At 55.1% G+C, this 20,504-nt stretch overlaps 6 protein-coding genes across 6 annotated transcripts; 4 read left to right on the forward strand and 2 right to left on the reverse strand.

Annotated features, from left to right (window-relative positions):
* Positions 1-838: 838 nt before the first annotated feature.
* J7T55_010744 (uncharacterized protein) lies at positions 839-3,792 on the reverse strand (the record flags this gene model as incomplete). Its single annotated transcript, XM_053130845.1, has 2 exons — positions 839-3,719; positions 3,776-3,792. The coding sequence occupies 2 exons, from the start codon at positions 3,790-3,792 to the stop codon at positions 839-841; spliced, it is 2,898 nt and encodes a 965-aa protein (XP_052991025.1).
* Positions 3,793-4,193: 401 nt separating this feature from the next.
* J7T55_010745 (uncharacterized protein) lies at positions 4,194-5,449 on the forward strand (the record flags this gene model as incomplete). Its single annotated transcript, XM_053130846.1, has 6 exons — positions 4,194-4,255; positions 4,320-4,561; positions 4,619-5,041; positions 5,095-5,195; positions 5,263-5,311; positions 5,367-5,449. The coding sequence occupies 6 exons, from the start codon at positions 4,194-4,196 to the stop codon at positions 5,447-5,449; spliced, it is 960 nt and encodes a 319-aa protein (XP_052991026.1).
* Positions 5,450-5,921: 472 nt separating this feature from the next.
* On the forward strand, positions 5,922-6,854 carry J7T55_010746 (uncharacterized protein; the record flags this gene model as incomplete). Its single annotated transcript, XM_053130847.1, has 2 exons — positions 5,922-6,308; positions 6,378-6,854. 2 exons carry the CDS (start codon positions 5,922-5,924, stop codon positions 6,852-6,854), a joined length of 864 nt encoding a protein of 287 aa, XP_052991027.1.
* A 33-nt stretch (positions 6,855-6,887) lies between these two features.
* On the reverse strand, positions 6,888-8,700 carry J7T55_010747 (uncharacterized protein; the record flags this gene model as incomplete). Its single annotated transcript, XM_053130848.1, has 2 exons — positions 6,888-8,024; positions 8,191-8,700. 2 exons carry the CDS (start codon positions 8,698-8,700, stop codon positions 6,888-6,890), a joined length of 1,647 nt encoding a protein of 548 aa, XP_052991028.1.
* A 3,395-nt stretch (positions 8,701-12,095) lies between these two features.
* Positions 12,096-15,830, forward strand: J7T55_010748 (uncharacterized protein; the record flags this gene model as incomplete). Its single annotated transcript, XM_053130849.1, has 1 exon — positions 12,096-15,830. One exon carries the CDS (start codon positions 12,096-12,098, stop codon positions 15,828-15,830), a length of 3,735 nt encoding a protein of 1,244 aa, XP_052991029.1.
* A 1,887-nt stretch (positions 15,831-17,717) lies between these two features.
* On the forward strand, positions 17,718-20,254 carry J7T55_010749 (nonselective cation channel; the record flags this gene model as incomplete). The annotated part of the gene is made up of 3 exons (XM_053130850.1): positions 17,718-18,084; positions 18,171-18,822; positions 18,883-20,254. 3 exons carry the CDS (start codon positions 17,718-17,720, stop codon positions 20,252-20,254), a joined length of 2,391 nt encoding a protein of 796 aa, XP_052991030.1.
* Between the last annotated feature and the right edge of the window lie 250 nt (positions 20,255-20,504).

Genomic DNA, 20,504 nt, shown 5'->3' on the forward strand with positions numbered 1-20,504 from the left:
GATGAGATAAACCTCCCGTAGGATTACCTGCCATGGGATAACCTCGTGTAGGGTAACATCCTACGGGATATTGTACTGCGGGACAACTTCTGAAAGCAGACTGTGTGGGCCAACAGGTTGGAGTGTAAATGGAGAATAGCAGCATACCCAGTCCCTTGCAAGACCCGCGGGCCTCTTCCGAGCGGGATGGTTCGCGACAGAAGTTCGTTTCGCAGCATGACAACTCCCTCACTAAGCCAGTTTGACGCCCCCTGTTTACCCCAGGATTGTCTCCGATCCGAGCCATGGCCGTCCCGCCGTCCTGTCCCTTAGTCGGTCGCATGACGCCCACAACCCACCGGCGCGGGGAAGATGCGGAGATCGCGTTGTGTCGGCAAAAGCCACTTCGACCGTTGCGAGCCGCTAGGCAGGACTTTATTCCCTTATTTGACTGTCGAGTGCAGCCAGTTCACATAACATGGCAATCAGGCAATGCTTTCTGGCGGTCTTTGAGGGGAGGATCATACAAGATCAAACCAGCTCCCGACAGGACTTATACGTACCATTTGTCATGAAAGAGGGATATTTCGACGTCCTACTGTTGCCATGCATCCTTCAAACTTAGGTTACTTTCTTGGCCGCAAGGCGGCTGATACCCTAAATTGCTTCTCTATGTCTTGCTACAGCTGGCTGCCAAATCTTGGCTCGACCATGGTTGCCATAAATCTGGACTAGACCATACGGCACGTTGTCCCTGGCGTTGTGTGAATCAACGCTATCGCTATTGGCCAATTACTGACCAACCGATGTTAACTGCCACCATACGCCAATGCCCATGTGCGCGATGCCGGCTCGTCTCTCACGAGACGTGTAGAAAGGCTCGCTTCCTGGTACTCCGCCCTTCTTCGTCGGCTTCCCAAGTGTCGTCAACGTAGTTCTTGATGCTCTTCTCCTGGATCTGCATCCCAACAACTTTCAGAGCGGCGATGTTGTAACCCAGCTCATCCTTCTGCCTTTTCAATGCCTGCCTTAAATTCATTCGTATTCCATCCAGCATGACCCTCATTGTCCTGCTAGCCACAATTTGCTTGTGGTGCGTTTTGAGCATGAAAAATAGTATCCGGCACGTCAGAGGGATGTTCATGGATCTCGCTGCGAAGAGGTTGATAAAGGTGAACAGCAAGGGAACGGCGGAAAATGGCAGAACGAGCAGAGCATCGTGCAGTGCTGAAGCCTTGATACGCTGAAGCGTGTTCATGACATAGACTTCGGCACTGATGCCGCCCAGGGCCATGAAGATCGGGTTTCGCTGTGGTGGTGCAATGCTCGGGTTGCCGAGTTTCGTCTCCTCCCATTCTTTGACCAGATTGAGATCTTCTATGCCGAGTTCGAGTGCTTCTACAATCCTTTCTCCTGCCATGAGGGTCTCTACCGTTTGCTTGCTGGCGGCAGCCACCTCGCCGTCTTGTTGCTCTGGGTCTGCGTCATTCCCGAGTGACGTCGTCAGCGTGCCTTCGTACAGCTCCTCGATCTCTCGCTCTCGCTCTTCCTCGAGGAATATTTGCTCGTCTGTCTCCTCCCAAACGCGGATACTTTTGTCGTGACTGGCGCTGACAATGGAAGTACCGCCGTGGCTGACAGCAAGTGCCCAGATCTCTCCGTGGTGGCCATCAATCCTCTGAATTTGCTCGAATTTGTCGGCATCCCAATACTTGATGCTTCGGTCTTTGCTAGTACTGAAGAAGTGGTGCCCGTTTCCATCCGAGTTATGAGGCACAAAGGCGACCTGAAGAATGCTGTCCTGGTGTGCAAAGAGTGCCTTGTGGCAGTCTCCGAAGTCCAAGCCCCATATCCTCACATTCTTGTCTGCCGAGCTGGTGACAATGAGCTTGCTGTCATACGAGATGTCCATGCTCAGGACCGGGAGCTTGTGGCCGTATAAGTTGAGATAAAGCTTGAGTGAGTCTGTAAAGAACACCTTGACCGTATTGTCCAGTAGAGCAACAGCGAGGAGTTTGGCATCGGGGGAGAACTTCAAGCTCAAAACATCATCTGCAACCTTGAGGACCCTGGACTGCACCAGCTTCAGCTTTGGGGTCGTTCTAGTGGTGCCCAAGACTTGCTCTTGCACGATTTTGAAGTCCCAGAACTTGATCGTCTTGTCCGCACTTCCAGTGACAACAGAACGGCCGTCTGGGTGCACATGCAGGGACCAGATGGCCCCTTCGTGAGCGGATACGCTGTCGATGAGGGATGCCGACACGACGTCAAACAGCTCTATTTCACCACTCTTGGTGCCCACCACCACGACCTTGTCGCCCGGCAAGAACGAGCAGCAGAGAGCATATCCGCACTCAAAGGTCCTAATACATGTCTGCGTCTTGACGTTCCAGATTTTCAAGCTGCCATTGGCTGCAGACGCAAGCATTTTGTCGTCCGAACTCAGCGAGACCGCACGGATATCAGCTCTGTGCCCCGGGAGGTCTACTGCAAGGGACCTTGTGTAGTCCGGTACGTCGTCTTTCTTTGACTTGCTCGATTTCTCCTTTCCGGTGATGTCGTACAGTTCGAGCTGGTTATTCGTCGTTGCGATCAGCAATTGCAACTGCTTGTGTCCGTGATTCGTCGCCCAATCTACCGACCGCACCTTGCCTGTTGTCCTGATAACGACATGCTGTGCGAACAAATCGGAAAGCTCGGGCTGGGCGTCTTCATCTTCCTGTCCTTCGTCATCCCCCATATCGACATCTGCAGCATTTTTGCTTTTCTTGCCAGAAGCAGCCTTTTCTCTCCTCCTCTTTTTCTTTCTTGCCAAGCTCTTTTTCACCTCCGCATCGGACTTCAGCCGCCATATCTCAACTGATTTCTCGACGCCGTGCACAGCAAAGTAGTCGCGTCGCGGGTGAAATGACACCTCAACCGCCCTGTCTTTGCTGTTTCTGAAGAGTGTTCCACGGTCGTGAAGAAATTGCACATTCTGTATGTCCACTTGGCGTGCTGCGGCAGAGAGGCCCGCTGTATCTAATGACCAGACCTTGAGCTCGCCGTCATTGCCTGCCGTGATGCACCCACTCAGGTCAGGAGACACACCAAGGGCCCAGCACTCTCCGTTTGTTTGTGCAACATGCGTCTCGACACAGTGCCGCGATGACAGGTCCCAGAGCTTGATCAGAGAGTCCTTGCCTGTTGTTAGGAGGAAGCCTTCGCCTTGGTCGTCCCCGTCCAGCTGCATGGCCTGGTGCGTATCTTCATCCTCCGCTTGAGGAGCCGGCTCGATGAATCTCAGTCCCGTCACCTGGTCCTTGTGCCCTCGAAGCTTGTACTGGCCTACCTCCGCGACCAAGTCCCATATTATTACATCGGTGTCTTTAGAGCCGCTGGCCAAGCGCACGCCGGATTTGTCAAAAGCCAATACCGTAATGGCAGACTTGTGGCCGTTGAAGTTGAGAATTGTTGTGGATATCTTGCTGTCCCAGAGGCGGATGCTGCCGTCTTCGTATCCGACCGCAAATATATCGCTGTCGGTCTTGCTATGGGCTAGGGCAGTGACCTGGGCCTTGCAATTCTCATCGCGCCACCGAGACAGTAGCTCGCCTTTCTTGATGTCCCAGCATATCACCTCCTCGTTGGCGGCAACAACGGCTTGGCCTGCCCCAGTCGCAGTCTTCTGATTGTTGGACCAGACGATATTGGACGAGCTCGATGTGATGAGGCCGAACGACTTGGAGTGCTCGTATTTCCTGTGGGTTTGATTAGCGGGATGATCGAGCCTGTTGGATGGTCAAGAATGACCTACAGATATGATTTGACCATGGTGACAGGAGAGCAGGCAGACTTGCTCTCATTCCATGTGCATTCCTTTGGGCAGGCCTTGGTCTCGTTGGACAAAAAGTTCGACAAGCCCTCTTGCCCGGCCACCATCAAGGGTCGGTACTTTTTTGCAGGGGTGGCCTTATCGATAAGACGCTGCCCCCCGCCCCACCGGGACCCAATTACATAACTCATTCCCGCGGTCAGGGGCACGCACTGGTACATCATACCTGCCCAAGCAAGGTCGCCAACGTACAAGCCCCACTAGGACAGACAGGAGGCAGCTGCAGCTCGGGGTAACAGCACAGTCGACGGACCTTGTCACTCGACTCGACATTACATCGCATTGCCCATCCATCTTCCAGTTCACCGCGGGGAAACGGAGACAAGAAGCAACCGCCACGATGCTTCTCCTCGATTACCAAAATGTGCTGATCCAATCGGTCCTGACGGAGCGGTTCTCTGGGTAAGGCGTGTTGTTACGCTGTCCTGCGCCATCATCACCGCCCGTAGCTGACTTCCTCCCTCAGGGCTGCTCCGGTCAACATCGATCAGACGGTATCGGATTTCGACGGCGTCATCTTCCACATTTCAACTCCTGAGACCAAGACCAAGATCCAGGTGTCCATCCAGATAAAATGCTGGCGAGACCTCGTCAAGTACGGTGCCGAGCAGGTCCTCAACCGCGAGTATGGCGAATACGTTGTGCCCCCTGAGCCAGGCTACGACTTCTCTGTTGTAGTCGATCTGGAGAACCTCCCAGCTGAAAAGGGTATGTTGAGCGAGTATGTGCGGGGAGCCTGACAGGATTCTGACTATTGAGATGCAGAGGCTAGAGACGAGCTTGTCAAGAAGATCTCCCTACTTAAGCGCAACGCTATGGCTGCGCCATTCGAGCACGCCTACGAGGAGCACTACAAGCTGAAAGAGGAAGCATCGAAGTTCACGTCTGAAGAGGCGCCGCAGGGTGTTCGAGAGGGTGGAGAAGTCATGGCGATTCACTACCGTGAGGAAGAGGCCATCTACGTCAAGGCGAGCCACGACCGAGTCACTGTCATCTTCAGCACCATCTTTAGGGAGGAAACAGACCGTGTGTTTGGAAAGGTGTTCATCCAGGAGTTCGTGGATGCCAGACGGCGGGCTATTCAGAATGCGCCACAGGTGCTGTTCCGTACGGACCCGCCCCTGGAGCTGCAAGGCGTGCCAGGAGTGCAGAACTCCAGCACTGGTGAGATAGGCTATGTCACCTTCGGTAGGCTGAGCTTTCCTGATCTCTCTTTGGTGTCTTCCACTGACTGGGCCCAGTTCTGTTTCCGCGACACCTGACACCGCAGCGGATGCCGGATGTCATCTCCCACATCCAAACATTCCGCGACTACTTCCACTACCACATCAAAGCCTCCAAGGTCAGTCCATTTTTCCGCAGTGAAATGTCTCCTTTTGGATCATCGCATCGTTTCTGACAAACAACAGGCATACATTCACTCCAGAATGCGACGGCGTACGGCAGATTTCCTCCAAGGTAAGATTGCTTCCACCCTGGTCCTCAGCAGTGCAGGAAGACTAACATTTCTCAGTGCTCCGAAGAGCAAGGCCCGACAGTGAGGAGAAGGAGCGCAAGACGGCCAGTGGACGGACTTTCAAAGTACAGGGCGCTTGAAAGAGCAATTTCCATACAAACCGCAGAGAGGAGCGTCTCGCTACGTTTTAACAGACGCAAAAAGGTGTATTGGCTGTTACATCCGTCCTTCAAGGGGTAAGGGGGACTTTGGTCGGGGGGAGATGCGCGTGCTGCTTGTCGCTGTTTCGTAATCAGTTACCCGTAGAGAGAGAATATGGATGGCGCAAGACTTGGAATGATCAAGGCTTTCCTCCACCATACGTGGTCTCAAATGCACACATGTGATCAATAATTGTCAAAGGGATTGGTTATTCATGTGTTAATTCAAGACTGACCTCACTCAACCAACAGACCATCCCACCCCTGTCGTGGCCGCCAATCGCCTCCCCGCAGTCTGTAGGAAACCCTGGAACTACAAACTTCCTGGGTCAAACCTCGGCAACTACTCACGTTCACCGACCAAAGGTCCCCAACCAGCACATTTTGCTTGCGCCCATTGAACCGCAGCAAGATGTCATGGCCCTGGTCGTCCTCTTCCCCCAAAAAGGACAATGAGGACAAATCACCAAGACCAGGCGCTCACATCGTCAGCTGGAACGAGTCACTGGATGTCAAGGACTGGGATCACTACAAAGACCCAAGGACCTGGATTCCGGCTTTCGTGATCACGACGGTGCTCCTCGGCGGGATCAAGTTCTACAGGACTTATCTGCGACGGATACCTAGCGTGAACTACGTGCTGCCGCACCACTATCGCAAGCGGACCCTGTTTGGACGAGTCACGAGCGTGGGCGATGGCGACGGCTTCCATTTGTTCCACACGCCTGGCGGGCGACTGGCGGGCTGGGGCTGGTTGAGGCAGGTGCCCACAGACAGGAAGAAGCTGAAAGGGCAGACTGTACGTTTTTGTCGGGAAGCAGCTCTCTCCTGCGGAGGTACAGTCGCTGACATTCGTCCTCCCATCTAGATACCCATCCGACTCGCCGGCATCGACGCCCCCGAAGGCGCGCACTTTGGCCGTCCCGCGCAACCCTACGCTGCCGAGGCCCTCCAATGGCTCCAATCATCTATCCTGAACCGATACGTGCGCGCGCAAATCTACAAGCGCGACCAATACGAGCGGGTCGTGGCCACCACCTATGTGCGCCGCTTCCTTTTCTTCCGCCGGGACGTAGGGCTGGAGATGCTCCGGCGCGGCCTCGCGACGACATACGAGGCCAAAACGGGCGTCGAATTTGGCAGCGAGGCTACGGAGAGGAAGTACAGAGAGGCCGAGGCCGAGGCCAAGAGGAAGAACACCGGTCTGTGGAGCGCCTTGGGAGGGAAGAGTAAGGGTTGGTTTGGCCTGGGCAAGGCCGAGAGTGACCAGCCGTTTGAGACGCCGAGGCAGTACAAGGACAGGATGAGGGACGCGGGAAAGGCTGAAAATGGTGAGGCTAAGTGAACCCTCGGTGGAACGAGCTTCGCTGCGATTATTCTACACATCGGTGTTATCCGAGGCATCCCCATCGACATCAGGCGCAAGGCACAACACCCTCACTGCCTTCGTTGGGAAATATCTCTCCCTGCGTGGAGGGTCCAGCTGCTCCTCCGGCCCGTCTCCGTCCCCGTCCTCCTCTAGCTCCATGCCTAGTGTTGTGAAGGTGCTCATGATACAATCGTCATAAATAGCCATGAAACTGACTGGAACCGTGATCTGCGGCGCAATACTCTGTGCTACTGCGAAAGCCGGCCTACCCAACTCGAATCTACCATCTTCGCCAAGCGAGAGCATGTAGATTCTCTCCTTCACCTCGAACAGCACTCGTTTACCACCCACTGTCTCGTGGATAGAAAGCCAGCCTCCTAGATCGAAGCTTCTATCGCCGCTTGGCTCACACTCGATAACGGCTGTAAATGAAGACAGGTCTTGTGGGTGGCTGAGGGCTCGTTGCCAATCCCAGCAAACAAGCAGCCGCCCACCGCGGGACACACCAGCCATCGTATTCCCATTCAGCATGCCCGCCCCCCACTCGTCTTCGTCGATGGGGGGAATGAGATGCTGTGCCTCTGCTTCTGGGTCGGCCCGGCGCAGTTCGCAAGTCAATGGGCCCTGCCCAACGGCCATGGGCGTTAGTCTTTCGGCGTTGTTCTGAGGCCCGAACGGCAGCCCGGTCTGAGTTGATAGTATGCCGCCAAAGCCACCGATAATGTCGACGATGTTGCTGGCATCGGATGCAAAGGTGACAGGGTGCGCAATGTGGTATACCTGCACTTGGCTCGCACTCCGGGGCTGGAGAACGCCCAGCAGCTCGCCAGATATCTTGTCGTGGAAGTGATAGCCCTCCGACCCCATGGAGTACACCACGGCTTTTTGACATTGATACAGGTGGCCAATGGCCCCATTTGCAATCCGTAGGTGCGTCCGCAGCGTCACCGGTGCCTCGGGACGTGCTGTAGGAACATCGTACACAAAGCCCTCCCCCTCGGTAGAGACCACGCAGAGTGTGTCGTAGGACAGCTGGAAGCCTCGCGTCTCGGTGTCATGAGGCAGCAATGCGACCCGGCGGAACTCGCCCCTCACGCAGTCGGGCAAGTCCGTCTTCCAAACTTCAAGCGAATTTCCGAAGCGGTCCTTTGCAAGGTTTCGTGTTAACGAGTTATCCAAAAAGCCACCTGAAAGGCCAGTCGAGCAGCAGCCGTGCGGATGGGTGGTCCCCATTCGTGACACTGAACCCCAGGAAAGAGAAAGACTCTGTAGGCCAACAGAATGGAATGTAGAAGGGGGCTTAGTAGCATACCCAGACAGCGGTACCATCCTGGTACTCCAGATGAGCAAAAGGCCGTACCTCATGGCGGCCCAGTGACCAGAGCAAGTCACCCGTGTCCATGTCGACCACGTTGACGCCGCCTGCTTGGCTCGTCGACACGATGAGCCTGCGGTCAAAGTCGGGCTTGAAACGCCATACTGGGTGGCTGCCGATCTGGATAACAGTGGCGATGGGCCTAGGGTTGGGAGAGTCCCATGCGTCCTGCAGCAGACAGCGCCGCCTGCAGGCTTCTTTCCATGAACTGACGCCGTGCGAGAGGGAGTCGGGGCGGAAGGCTTTCAAGGCACCCATGTATTCATTGGGCGTGGTTGAGCGTGAGGCCCGCGGGAGGTGAGCGGCATATATAGCATCTTGGTGTATATCGTCGATGAAGGTGTGCCATGACCTGGCTGTCCGAGTCAAGTTGGCGATAATGCCAATGGATGCGAACTCGAGAATGCGGAGCACTATCTCGGACGGGAGGACAGTCAAGGGATCCATATGTGTGGTCTGGGCCTGGATACGAGTCTGCCCGTCGCGATAGCATCTGCGACGCAATACTGTCATGTAGCGAGACCTGCGGCTCTTCTGCGCTGGCGAGGGGAGACAGCTCTGCAGTGGGCCTAGGATGACATCACACGGGCATGAATAAGCCTCGCACGCACACGCACACACAGAGTAGACATCCTCTTTGCTCTTTCTCTTCTAGGGAGAAGGGCCAATCGAATTACCTCGAGTTCGTACGAGCGGTAAAGGTGTCGTTGTGAATTCTTTACTTAAGATACCTAGTCACTAGTGACGGCAACTACCTACCTAGGCACTGTAGGTGGCTGTATTTGGTATACTTCTGCTTAGCCCGCAATCTTGCGCCGATGGCTACTATGATATGTGCTGTGTATCGTCTAAGTGGGCGCGTAGCATAGCAGCGCCGAAGCCAAAAAGGAGTATGTAGCCTTGCCCAGGGTTGCTGCTTGGTCTGCAGGCGGCCCAGGACCGAATCACGGCATTGATCGCAGCGTCCAGCCCGAGAGGAATCAGATCCGAATTCATGCCATGCCCCATGCTACGGCTGTCGCAGCCGAACCAAGATGGGCTGCAGTCTGGCTCGGCCGCCTTACCGCCCCGGACGGTTTGATGTTTCGTGCCCTGTCTCTCTGCCCTGGCTCTGCCTCTACCGGTCTGCCGTCCTGGTTTGCACTGGTTGGGCGTTGGGTGCCGGTGGAATCTGATACCTGTGATGCCTCGCCCGTCGGGAGAGTGCTGAGAGCAGGCGGGGCCGGGGTTCCCGAGCTGCAACCCACTCACGGAGTGGGTAGACAGATGAAAACGAGGTCTGTTAGCACAGCAGCGGCACTGATGGACCGGGCAGCGAGGGCTACTGTAGTGGGAGCAAGTGTTGTGTGCATAGCACTGTAGACTACCATATTAGAGAGCATGCGTGCGTGCAAGGACGAGCCCGGGTTGTCGTCGCCGCACCAAGTCAGGCTAGCAACTTCATCCCAGCATTGCCACGGCTTGCCGCGCGGACCCAGGCATGCAGTCTAAGAGATGGGATGGCAAACGGGCGAAAGCCCCGCAGGAGAAGATCAGGCGAAAAAGAGAGCTCAAGCTTGTACTCGTCGGTCGGTTTCAAGAGAATGAGGGACAGGAAGGCTGAGAGGCTGAGAAATTTGGGGGCAGAGAAAGCGGTTATGCTTCAGGGGATCACGGCATTTTTGACTGCGCACTCCTGTAACAGTAGGCTTTCGAGGCTCTGTTGGTTGGCTGCAACTCAGTGGCACATGGAACCTTCAAGGTTGCCTGCAGGCCATGGTTCATGCAGGTAAAACCCGGGTTACCGGCTCGGTCTCTGTCTGTACTGTGGCATCGCATCTCTTGCTTTGCATCTCTTGCTTTCGCATGCTTCGCATACCTCGCATACCAAGAGGCACATGCAGCCTAAGGTTCTGTACGGGCCGGTGCTCGTCCTAGTCTGGCCCCATAGCAGCCCGCTCGGTCGAAATCCGACTGTCAGATGCTGTCTTGTGGACTATGTATGCGCTGTACAACACGTAAGGTGCTAGACCAGACACCGACAGACCACACAGACCTGGAGCACTTGAAAGGCCGGGACGCAGGACTAGCGTCACCTCCACGTTTTCGTTGATTGTCGTCAGGGAAATTTTCTCTGGATGGCGTACCGGATTACTGGACACCCATCCACTGAATGGCACGGCAGACAGGGAGGAGGGAGCAAGGTGTGTGTAATAATATCCCCTCTGTTATTGCTATTGTTGTCGCTGTTTCTGTTTCTGTTGCTATTGACCTGGTTGGCATGATTGGGGAGAAGAGAGTTTGGGAACCATATGATGTACTGTGTTATTGCACAATAACACAGCACATGCCTGCCTGCAGAACTACTGTGTAAGTCGTCAGGAGTGGGTGTGCGAGTCTTCATGACCACGCGCGTACTGTATATCCTTCCCGTTGGAGAGTGCGGAATGTGGAAGACGGTCAGAGCCAGTCGCAACTGTTTGTTGCGTGTTGCGCTGATGTTCTTGAGGTAGCTTCTGAAATATGCAGGAGTGGATAGGCAAGAGGGCCACAGGACGGGAGGAGTGTACGCGAGAGAACACGAATGCACGAGTACATGAGTACGTACGTACAGCAAATACAGTACAGCAGACTACCTGGATACATGATCCCGACTGGCTGCCAGACTCACAGGCTCACAGACTCTCACGCTCACAGGTGCCCCCGGCCCCTGTCTGTGGGTCCACGGGGCCCACCGCTGCAGGAACAGAGGAACTGCTGCCATTCGCCATGTCCAACTCGACCATCCCGGCCGTCCCCCTTCGCAAATTAAAAGATGTGCGCCTGGTAACCTTGGCCTTCCTTGGGTTCCCTGTAGTTTCCCTGCACCCGTCGACCAAGCCACAGCCCCAATCTCAATCTCGCCTTCATCTTGACTCTTGCTTGACACAGCAACAGTGACAAGTTACAGACAGAAAGAGAGCCGAGAGGGAGTGAGTGAGAGATTGAGATTGACTGACTGTGAGGGAGCAGAAAGAAGGGGAAAAGATCCTGCCGAGCTGTTTTCCTTTTTCTTATCTGCTGCAGGCTGATACACCCCCTCTCCCGTCCTCCTCCTCCTCCTGCTCTTGGTGCTGCTGCTCCTCCTCCTAGGCCTGCTTTGGCCCTGTCCCGTCCCGACCTGCATCCAACCAGGCAGTTTACAGTATTAGCTTTGTCGGCTGCTCTCGTACCTGACTACATTCTGTGGTACCTTCAATATCCTGACCTGCAGGGCCCACTTTGGACCACACGAGCGAGACCTTCTCCTGACCATCAATCAATTCCACCGACCGCTTCCCACGCAACCCGACACAACACGATCCCACCCGACCACGACGGGTAGTCAACCGCATCTAATCACCCTCATTCACTGGCTTTGTCCTCCCTCCAGCCAACCAAAGCCAGTTGCACTCTTTTTACCCGGCTTTCTTTTTTTCCCATCCCGTCCCCATTCCACTTGGGTGGGCCGTCTCCGTCTCTCGACGACAACTTCAATTCGCCTAGGGGTGCAGACCGCAGCGAGGACGCCATTGCCCGCTGTTGTTACCATCTCTCCTCGTCCATCTTTTCCTTCGGTGTCGATTTCCAACCCACGCTCGTTTCATAATCACCACGTCCCCGCGCCTCGTGCCAATTCTCCGACCGCCTCACAGCTCCCAAACCACGCGATTCGCGCCAACGCAACCATCGCCCGCGACCGAGCCCCCTCGACCCTTTTCCCCGTTCTTTCTGGTATTGAGATGGATTACGCGTAGCATATCAACTCCGCAAACCGCAATACCGGCACCAACCAACCCACACACTCAACGGGCTGTTCCTCATTTACCTGGGTGACTCGCGCCATGAGATCCCTCCTCTCACGGCGCCGTGTCGCCCGGCAACCAAGAACAGGTGCTTCTACATTACTTAAATCTTTTCTAACAGTCTCCTCGCTCGCATCAATACCGGTTTCGCACGCCATTAATTTTACCTCCGTACCTGACTCCTTCCTCGACCTGGACATAGCATCACTGGGTCGGGTTGGCTTTGCTGGCGACTTCGCGGGTTTATCGCTCTACCAGTTCGAGGGCCAGGACGAGGACCCATTCAGGACAAATGGCAGCGAGGGGCTGCTGGCTCGCCTGCCAAATGGAGTTCTCACAACCGTCGTCCAGGCCGACGCCTCCATCCAATCCATGTGTAACTATGTCGCCGATGGAGTCCCACAGGGCGTCATAATAGCTGGAAACTTCACCAGCCTAGGCGACCGCGAGTCCACCGGTATCGCCCTCTTTAACCCCAACACCACCGAAGTCAGGCAGCTGCCTGGCATACAGGGCTCCGTCAACGCTGTTCTCTGCGACAACGATACGGTCTATGTCGGGGGCAACTTTATGGGCATTGAGAATTCTACAAATGCTGTCTCGTGGGCTACCGGGACCGGCTTCACAGCCCTGCCTTTTGCTGGCTTCAACGGCCCCGTCTTGTCCATCGCAAAAGCATCAAACGGTCACATCATCTTCGGCGGAAGCTTCACCGGGCTAGGCAACGCGAGCACGCCTAGCACGCCAGACGAGCAGGTCATCAACCTCTCCACAGCAAACCTCACCTCCGGCAGCACGACGACAACCACTGGCTTTGATCAGCCCAGCAATATCGTTTGCAAGACCAGCGGCGACGACGGAGCGGGCAACACGTGGCTGCTTGCGGACAATACGGCTGGATTTTGGCAGGCGAACATGGGCTTTGGCTATCGGCCGACAAAGCTGCGCCTGTATAACACACATCAGGATGGCCGAGGGACCAAGACGTGGCGCTTCACGGCCCTGCCTATCAATGGCATCATGAACCTCACCTACATCGATCCCGAAACCAAACAGAATCTTACCTGCACCAGCGAGTGTCCACTAAGCAGCGACACCAACGTTACCTTTCAGGAGTTCCATTTCGTCAACGTCATAGGAATGAACGCTTTCCGAATCGACGTTTCGGACTGGTACGGAAGTGGCGGTGGCCTGAACGGCATTGAGTTGTTTCAAGATGACATCTTTTCATTCGCCGTCAGTGACTTCAACGAGCCGTCCTGCGCAGGCATCTCCACCGCCTCGAATGCCACCCAGACGGGCCCTTGGACTGTCTCGTCGACGTTTGCCAACAGCTCCCGGTATCTGACTGCTCAGCTTTCGAGTCCCATCACCACGGACTCGGCTTCTGTTGTGTTCTTCCCGGACATTAGAGAGTCTGGCTACTACACCGTCAACATGTACACGCCCGGTTGCCTGCAAGACGACACGTGTGACTCACGTGGTCAGGTCCATCTCAGTGGCACTATGTCACCCACGACAGGTACGAATGGCTCTATCAGCACCTCGCTCTTTCAAACGAACAACTTCGACAAGTATGACCCCATCTATTACGGATACGTGGACGCGACGTCGAGCTCGTTCCGGCCCGCCGTGACCTTGACCCCCGCGAGCGGCCAGTCCCTCTCGCAGCAGACCATCGTGGCTCAAAGAGTTGGTTTTGTCTTGTACAACACCACCGGAGGCCTCAACGGACTGTTTGAATACGACCCGTCCGTCACCAGCTTTAACTCCTCCGACTTCCAGAACTCGGTCTACGACAAGCTGGGGATGAACTTTTCCACCGGATCCGCCGTTAATGCGCTGGCCACTTCGGGCACCGTAACATTTATCGGAGGCAATTTCACCTCCTCAGCTTCGAGCAACATTGTGTCGATTGATCAACAGGATTCTTCAGTGCGGTCCCTCGATGGTGGTCTCGATGGGTTCGTCGCTTCTATGCACGTCAACGGCACCAAGCTCTTCGTGGGAGGGTCCTTCAATAACACTCAGACTAATGACGCATCTGGTCTTGCCAACATCGCGGTTTTCGATACCTCATCCAACACGTGGAGCGCCCTAGGCTCTGGTGTCAACGGCCCAGTATCGGCGGTGGTTCCTTTGACGATGAACATATCCGGCACCACCGAGGAGGTTGTCAGCTTTACCGGAAATTTCAGCCAGCTCAACGCATTTGAAGGCAACCAAGCCGTATTGACCGACGGCTTCGGGGTCTGGGTACCAAGCCAAGGGAACTGGCTGGTGAACCTGGATGGACCTGTGGAATATTTGGACGGCATGCTGACTACCTCCGTTCTCGACGTGACCGGAAGCAACCCTCTCTATGCTGGTACAGTCGTATCATCGACCCTCGGAGCCGTTGGAGCAGCTAGTTTGAGTGGATCGGAACCTGATTTTGGCCTCGACGACTTTGGTGCTCGGATCCAACGCAACTCATCCTCGGCCTTTTCTTCATTAAAGCGGGACATTCTCAACGGCAGCGCGTCTGGGGTCATCGATGGAGCCTTCTTGAACAAGGACGACCTCAACATCACTGTGCTTGCAGGGCGGTTCACTCTCACAGGAAGCAACGGATCCACCATTCACAACGTCGCCATTGTGAACAGCACTGATGGCGACAACGCTACCATCACTGGCTTCGCCTCTGGTATCTCTCAGGATTCGACATTCGTTGCGGTTGCCATTCAAGACTCCAAGGTTTTTGCTGGTGGCAACGTGACTGGCCTCGTCAGCGGGACCAATGTTAGCGGCTTGGTGTCATTTGATCTGAAGGCAAACGACTATGGCTCACAGCCTCCGGCCCTGGAAGGCGGCAGCGCCACGGTCAGCGCCATCGCTGTTCGCCCGAATAGCGGCGACGTATTTGTCGGTGGATCGTTCACCTCGGCAGGCTCCCTTGGCTGTCCAGCAGTCTGCTCTTTCAGCTCTTCCTCGGCTCAGTGGACTCGCCCGGGCAACAACTTGTTGGGGGAGGCTAGGGCCATGGCATGGGTGACTGATGAGCTCCTCGTTGCGGGAGGAAACTTCAGTGTTAACGGCTCCACGAGCTACCTGGTCTCTTACACATCAGGCGCACAGTCCTGGGAAAACTATCCTGGCGGCACCCAACTTCCCGGCCCTGTGGATGTTATCGTCGCTGGCTCTGCTAAAGGCGACCAGGTGTGGATCACGGGCACTGCAACCAACGGATCCATCTACTTGATGAAGTATGACGGGTCCAATTGGAAGTCGGCTGGTCAGCCGTTCGAGGCCGGAACAGATATCCGGTCGCTACAAGTATTTACTCTCACTGAGTCGAAGGGCTCCTCGGACCTGCTCGACGACACGATGTCGTTGATGCTGACCGGGCACATCGTGATCCCCGCCTTCGGCAGCGCAAGTGCCGCTCTATTCAACGGGACTGCACTGACCCCCTTCGCCTTGACCACTAAGGCTGGAAACACCGCGGGCACTATTTCCCGGGTATTTGTTGAGAAGACAAATTTCTTCAGCAGCAGCAGCAGCGGCAGTCTCCCAATATACGCCATTGTGCTCATCGGCCTAGCCATCGCCCTCGGCCTGACCCTTCTCATTGTCGTCGCTGGTATGGCCATGGAACGACTAAGGAAGAAGCGAGAGGGATACCAACCGGCTCCAACATCCATGTTCGATCGCGGTAGTGGTATGCAAAGAATACCTCCTCATGAGCTGCTCGAATCATTAGGCAAAGGACGACCTGGCGCACCACATGTGTGACAGATGGTGACAGAGAGATGACGACGAGGTCGAGAAGATGCTTAGATCGAGGATGACGATATACCCCGTAGGAAAACGAGTCGCGAAAGAGACCAACAAGAGAAGGCATTGTGTCGGCGTTCGATATGGAATTCAATTAATACTTTGTGGGTTTATGCGATCAGCAGCGGCGTTAAAGGATAGGCATTTACAGCATGTCTCCCAAAAAAGCGAGGATCATCGGGCCGCAGAACAGCTCTATCAGCATTTCTCCACATGCAAAGCAGCCACCAGCTCTCGAGTCAACACAAAGGGAAGCTCCGGAGGCGGGAATGGATGCTGTGGGCACGTTTCAAGACTCGGAAAAGGTCTGAAGCAACTGATTGAGGTTTCACGGTCTGGCAGAAGGAGAAAAGAAATGAGATAACAGGGAGACAGCAGGCAGGTTGATGGCCTCGACAACCCACAAGCATGTGGCTTTCTTTTTTCTTCTTTTCTTTTAATCCCCAGATGTTCTTTTGTGTTACCCAACCCGATCTTCATATTCTTTCTTGGTCGTCTTTTATGATGGGGGATTGGAGGAAAAAGAGAAGAGTGAGGCAGAGATACCACATTGTAATGTTTATGTTCTAAAGCATGTACAATATCCTTTTTATTTTTTTTCGACATGAACTTGGAGAGGCCAGCCCTCAACTTGAAGGGCCTTGCTCATTTGTATGATACCAGGGGAACAGGGCGAAACGGTTCAAGTCTCGACGCGGGTTGCGATTGGGAATTGAGCAGTCCAGCCCAGCCCTGCCTGCCTCTCTGTGGTCAGGATGCTTGGAAGAGGCGAGATAGTCCTGGAACAATTAACGAGATGAGATGCGATGTTTCAGCACCTTATGATGACCGAAAAGCCCTTTGAGCCGGCGAGATTTGGAGCGGTTCAACAGTGAACAACAACAGTAGATAACCGTTGTATGATCAACGCCTTGGAAGCTGACATAGATTATAGATAGGTGTCTCGGGTATCTATATATACCCACACGTCAAAGGCAATTGGTGGATCGGGCTGAAGCGAGAGGCTGACTGCATGTACAGTAGATTGAGTAATTACTATATTTAACGAATGTACAGACGTGCATACACATTTATCTCAATAAGCACATAGATAGATAGTAGTACTGTGCCTTGGAGTTCGCACGTAGCAGCGGCAGATCGCCCATTAGTGGCCACAGCTGTGCCTCTGGAATGGACGGTCCCCTGCAGGTTTGCGTCATTCGGGTCAAGTAGGTTTGGAGGGGGCGGCGGGACGGGGGACTGTGTGATGCTTGTTTGGGGTGAAAAAGGGCTCGATTGAACCCAGGTCGACTCGGGTTGACCCAAATCAACGCGATCTGACGCGACGCAATCTGCCCAGGGTGCGAAAACAGGACAAGAAGGGCCTTGATCTTACTTGATCGTTCTTTATCAAGCACGGCCAGCTGGCCAAACCCCACAAACGAAGCTAGCAGTCCATTTACTGAAGTCCATTCCTGGCTGTGCATGTGTCAATGGCCAGCGAGTCAGTCTGTCTTACCGCCCCTTATACTCACTACAGTTAGCCATAGGTCAACCACAGCCCACGGCGACGACCACAGCGACCTTTGTCTCGCTTCGAGGAGCTCCCTTGTTGGACAGTCCCGACCTGATTCGATTCGACATCTCATCGTCAGTCGCACGCCGGCGATTGGGGAGATCACAGTCCCGACTGGACCAACAAGGTTGAAGGTTACGCCTGTTCGCCCGTACCACGCCCTCGAGCCCTGATCTGGCAGCAGACATATTTGGTGTTGCTCACCCGGCGCTCGAAATCTGTTGGAGCGCAGTGTTGGACGGAACCCACTCCTCCCCTGGCTGGCGTAAGGCATTGGCTCCGTCCACAGCATGTCGGCCCAGGCCCAGAACGGCCAGAGCCAGGGCGAGCATCAAGAACAACAACGCCAAGGCCAAGACCAAGAATGCAGCCCTCGCTCTCGTAGCAACCGTCACCTGCAGATCGTGGAGCCAGAGCGGCGGCCGCTGTTGAGGAGACACATGAGCCATGAGCTGGACACTGAGCCTGTCTTCTCTTGCGTGCCCAACCCACACTCTCACCTGCCCGTCTACACCAACATCCACCGCATCAGGAGGGATGTGGTCTCCATTGTCGAGGACTACATGAGCCTTGAGCAACTGAGAGATGTGAGGATCAACATATCTGTCATACGGCCTTTGGTCGATAAGCTGTACGACCTAGATGACATCTCCATTGGTGAGTCTGCCCCGTCCCGCCTCTCCTCATGGCGAGGCCTTTATCCTCCCCTAGACAAGTCCGCTCGCGATGCTGATATGGTCTAGTCTACTGCCTCCTGGTGAACCGCACACAGTTCATGCACGAGCAGTCACATCTGCATAACCGGCAAAATGTGAACTACACTCGTGCTACCTTGTGTGAGCTCGTCGCCACTCGCATTCTCCGGCGTTTCAACGAGGACAATGAGGGCCCCGATGGGCTGCTCATCCTCGCTCATATCCTCGTCGCCGGCTTCTCCCCCTTTCAGAATGCTCCCGAGGACATTCGCCGAGAGGCGTCCTCTTCTGACTCTTTCAGCTACCATACGACACTGCCCGCTCTCGAAGTTGCCATACTGAGCGAGAGCAAGTTGTTCCTGAGCTCAACATCCTGCCAAAAGGTCATTGACGCCATCTACGAGGGTCGCGTGATATACACGCCTAGCAGTTTCATGGACATCATCCCGGATCGATACAAGCAGAAGCCGATCAGCCTCTATGACCCCAGGGCGGCGTCGCTGCTGAACCAGTACCGTTTGATCGTCCCGAGGACGAGGAACTACCTCGAGATCATGCAGTTTATGATATTATTGGTTCTCTACGTGCTGTTCATGGCCGAGCGAGACCCCACTACCTTCTCGATATTTGAAGTCATGTTTTCAGTGTATGCATTTGGATGGGTACTCGACAATTTTGCCACGATACTGGAACATGGCTGGTGAGTTACCCCCTCCCCGTCAGTCATCCCACGCACCCCTGACTGACACATATGGCACAGGCAGGTGTATACTCAGAACCTATGGAGCTTCCTGGATGTCACGTTCGCTGTCATCTTCTGGATTTATCTCGTTCTGCGTATTCAAGGCTGGCGTACCGACAGCCATGGTACGGACCAGCAGGCCCTCGACGTCCTCGCGATGGGTGCTCCGGTGCTTATCCCCCGTCTCGCCTTCAACTTACTCTCCAACAACCTGCTATTCGTCTCCTTGAGAGCCATGATGGCCGACTTCACCACATTGACAGCCCTTGCGGCCTGGTGTTTCGCCGGATTCCTCATGTCACTGATCTGGCTTGGGGACGGAGATCACTCGACAATCACGGTGAGCAAGTGGCTGCTCTGGATCTGGTTTGGCCTCGATGGCACCGGCATCCAAAGGGCCCCCGAGTTCCACCAGATCTTGGGCCCATGCCTCATGGTCACCTTTGCCTTCCTGGGTAACACGCTTTTTCTCACTATCCTGGTGTCCATGCTCTCAAACACCTTCAGCACTATCGTGTCCAACGCCACCGCCGAGATTCAGTACCGCCACGCAGTCCAGACACTGGAAGGCGTCAAGAGCGACGCGATCTTCGCTTATCAGCCACCCTTCAACATCCTCGCACTTTTCGTGCTGGTGCCACTGAAATTTGTCGTCAGCCCCCGATGGTTCCACAAGATCCACGTCGCGGCGGTGCGACTGCTCAACCTTCCTCTGCTCCTCATCATCGCCGCCGTCGAGCGGCGTGCTCTATGGCCTGTGTCGGCAGCGACCAGGCGATCGACCGTAGTCAACGGGAACGAGAGGAGGTACCAGTGGTTCTGGGAAAAGTGGCGCATCACGACACACGGCGACATCCACGCCGTATTCGACCTCTCGCCTCCGGATGAGATTGAAGATGCCATCTCTGTCGACGACGACCTGACGCGCCACATGATCCGTCGGCAGTTCCAGAGGACCACCACGGCCGACTCGACCATGCTACAAAACATAATCAAGCAACATAAGAACAAACAATCACACGAAAGGGACGGAAACAACAACACCGGCACCACCAAAGACGCCGGTGACCAGCTCGGGGTAACGCCCACCGCCTCAGACGGCCGGCAGACGCCCAAGTCACCTGGGGCGGGCAAGGTGCTCAGCAGGAGGGATAGCATGGCGCCGTTCCCGGGCCTGCGGCAGGAGCTGCAGGGCATCTTCAACGACAGCGAGGAGATGAGCGACCTGACGACGCGGCTCGAGGCCCTCGAGGACAGCAACGCGCGCATAGAGGCGCTGCTCGCCAGGCTGGTGGGCGACCTCGAGGACACGTCGAGCATGGACGAGGAGGCGCAGGCTGGGAAGCTGGGCAATCTAGAGGATCTGGACCACACGGCGGATGAGCAGTAGGATCGAGCGCTCGTCTGCACATAGGGTTTCTAAAAATGGCCGGTCGGGTTGAAACTGGGTGAACAGAAGCCGGCCCAAAAGTTCTGAACATGCGCGATCGCGAAAATCCCACTGCAAAACGGCATTTGAAGCCCGTACGGGCCGAGGGTATCATATCAAGTTGGAATAGTAGCCTGTCCATGCAAGTAAAAACCATTTGACCCCTAAAACGCCTCGGGCATGAAAAAAAGAAAAGAGACAACCAAACCCG

Source organism: Diaporthe amygdali (assembly GCF_026229845.1).
Source record: "Diaporthe amygdali strain CAA958 chromosome Unknown NODE_24_length_778219_cov_64_757418, whole genome shotgun sequence".
NCBI classification, from domain to species: Eukaryota; Fungi; Ascomycota; class Sordariomycetes; order Diaporthales; family Diaporthaceae; genus Diaporthe; species Diaporthe amygdali.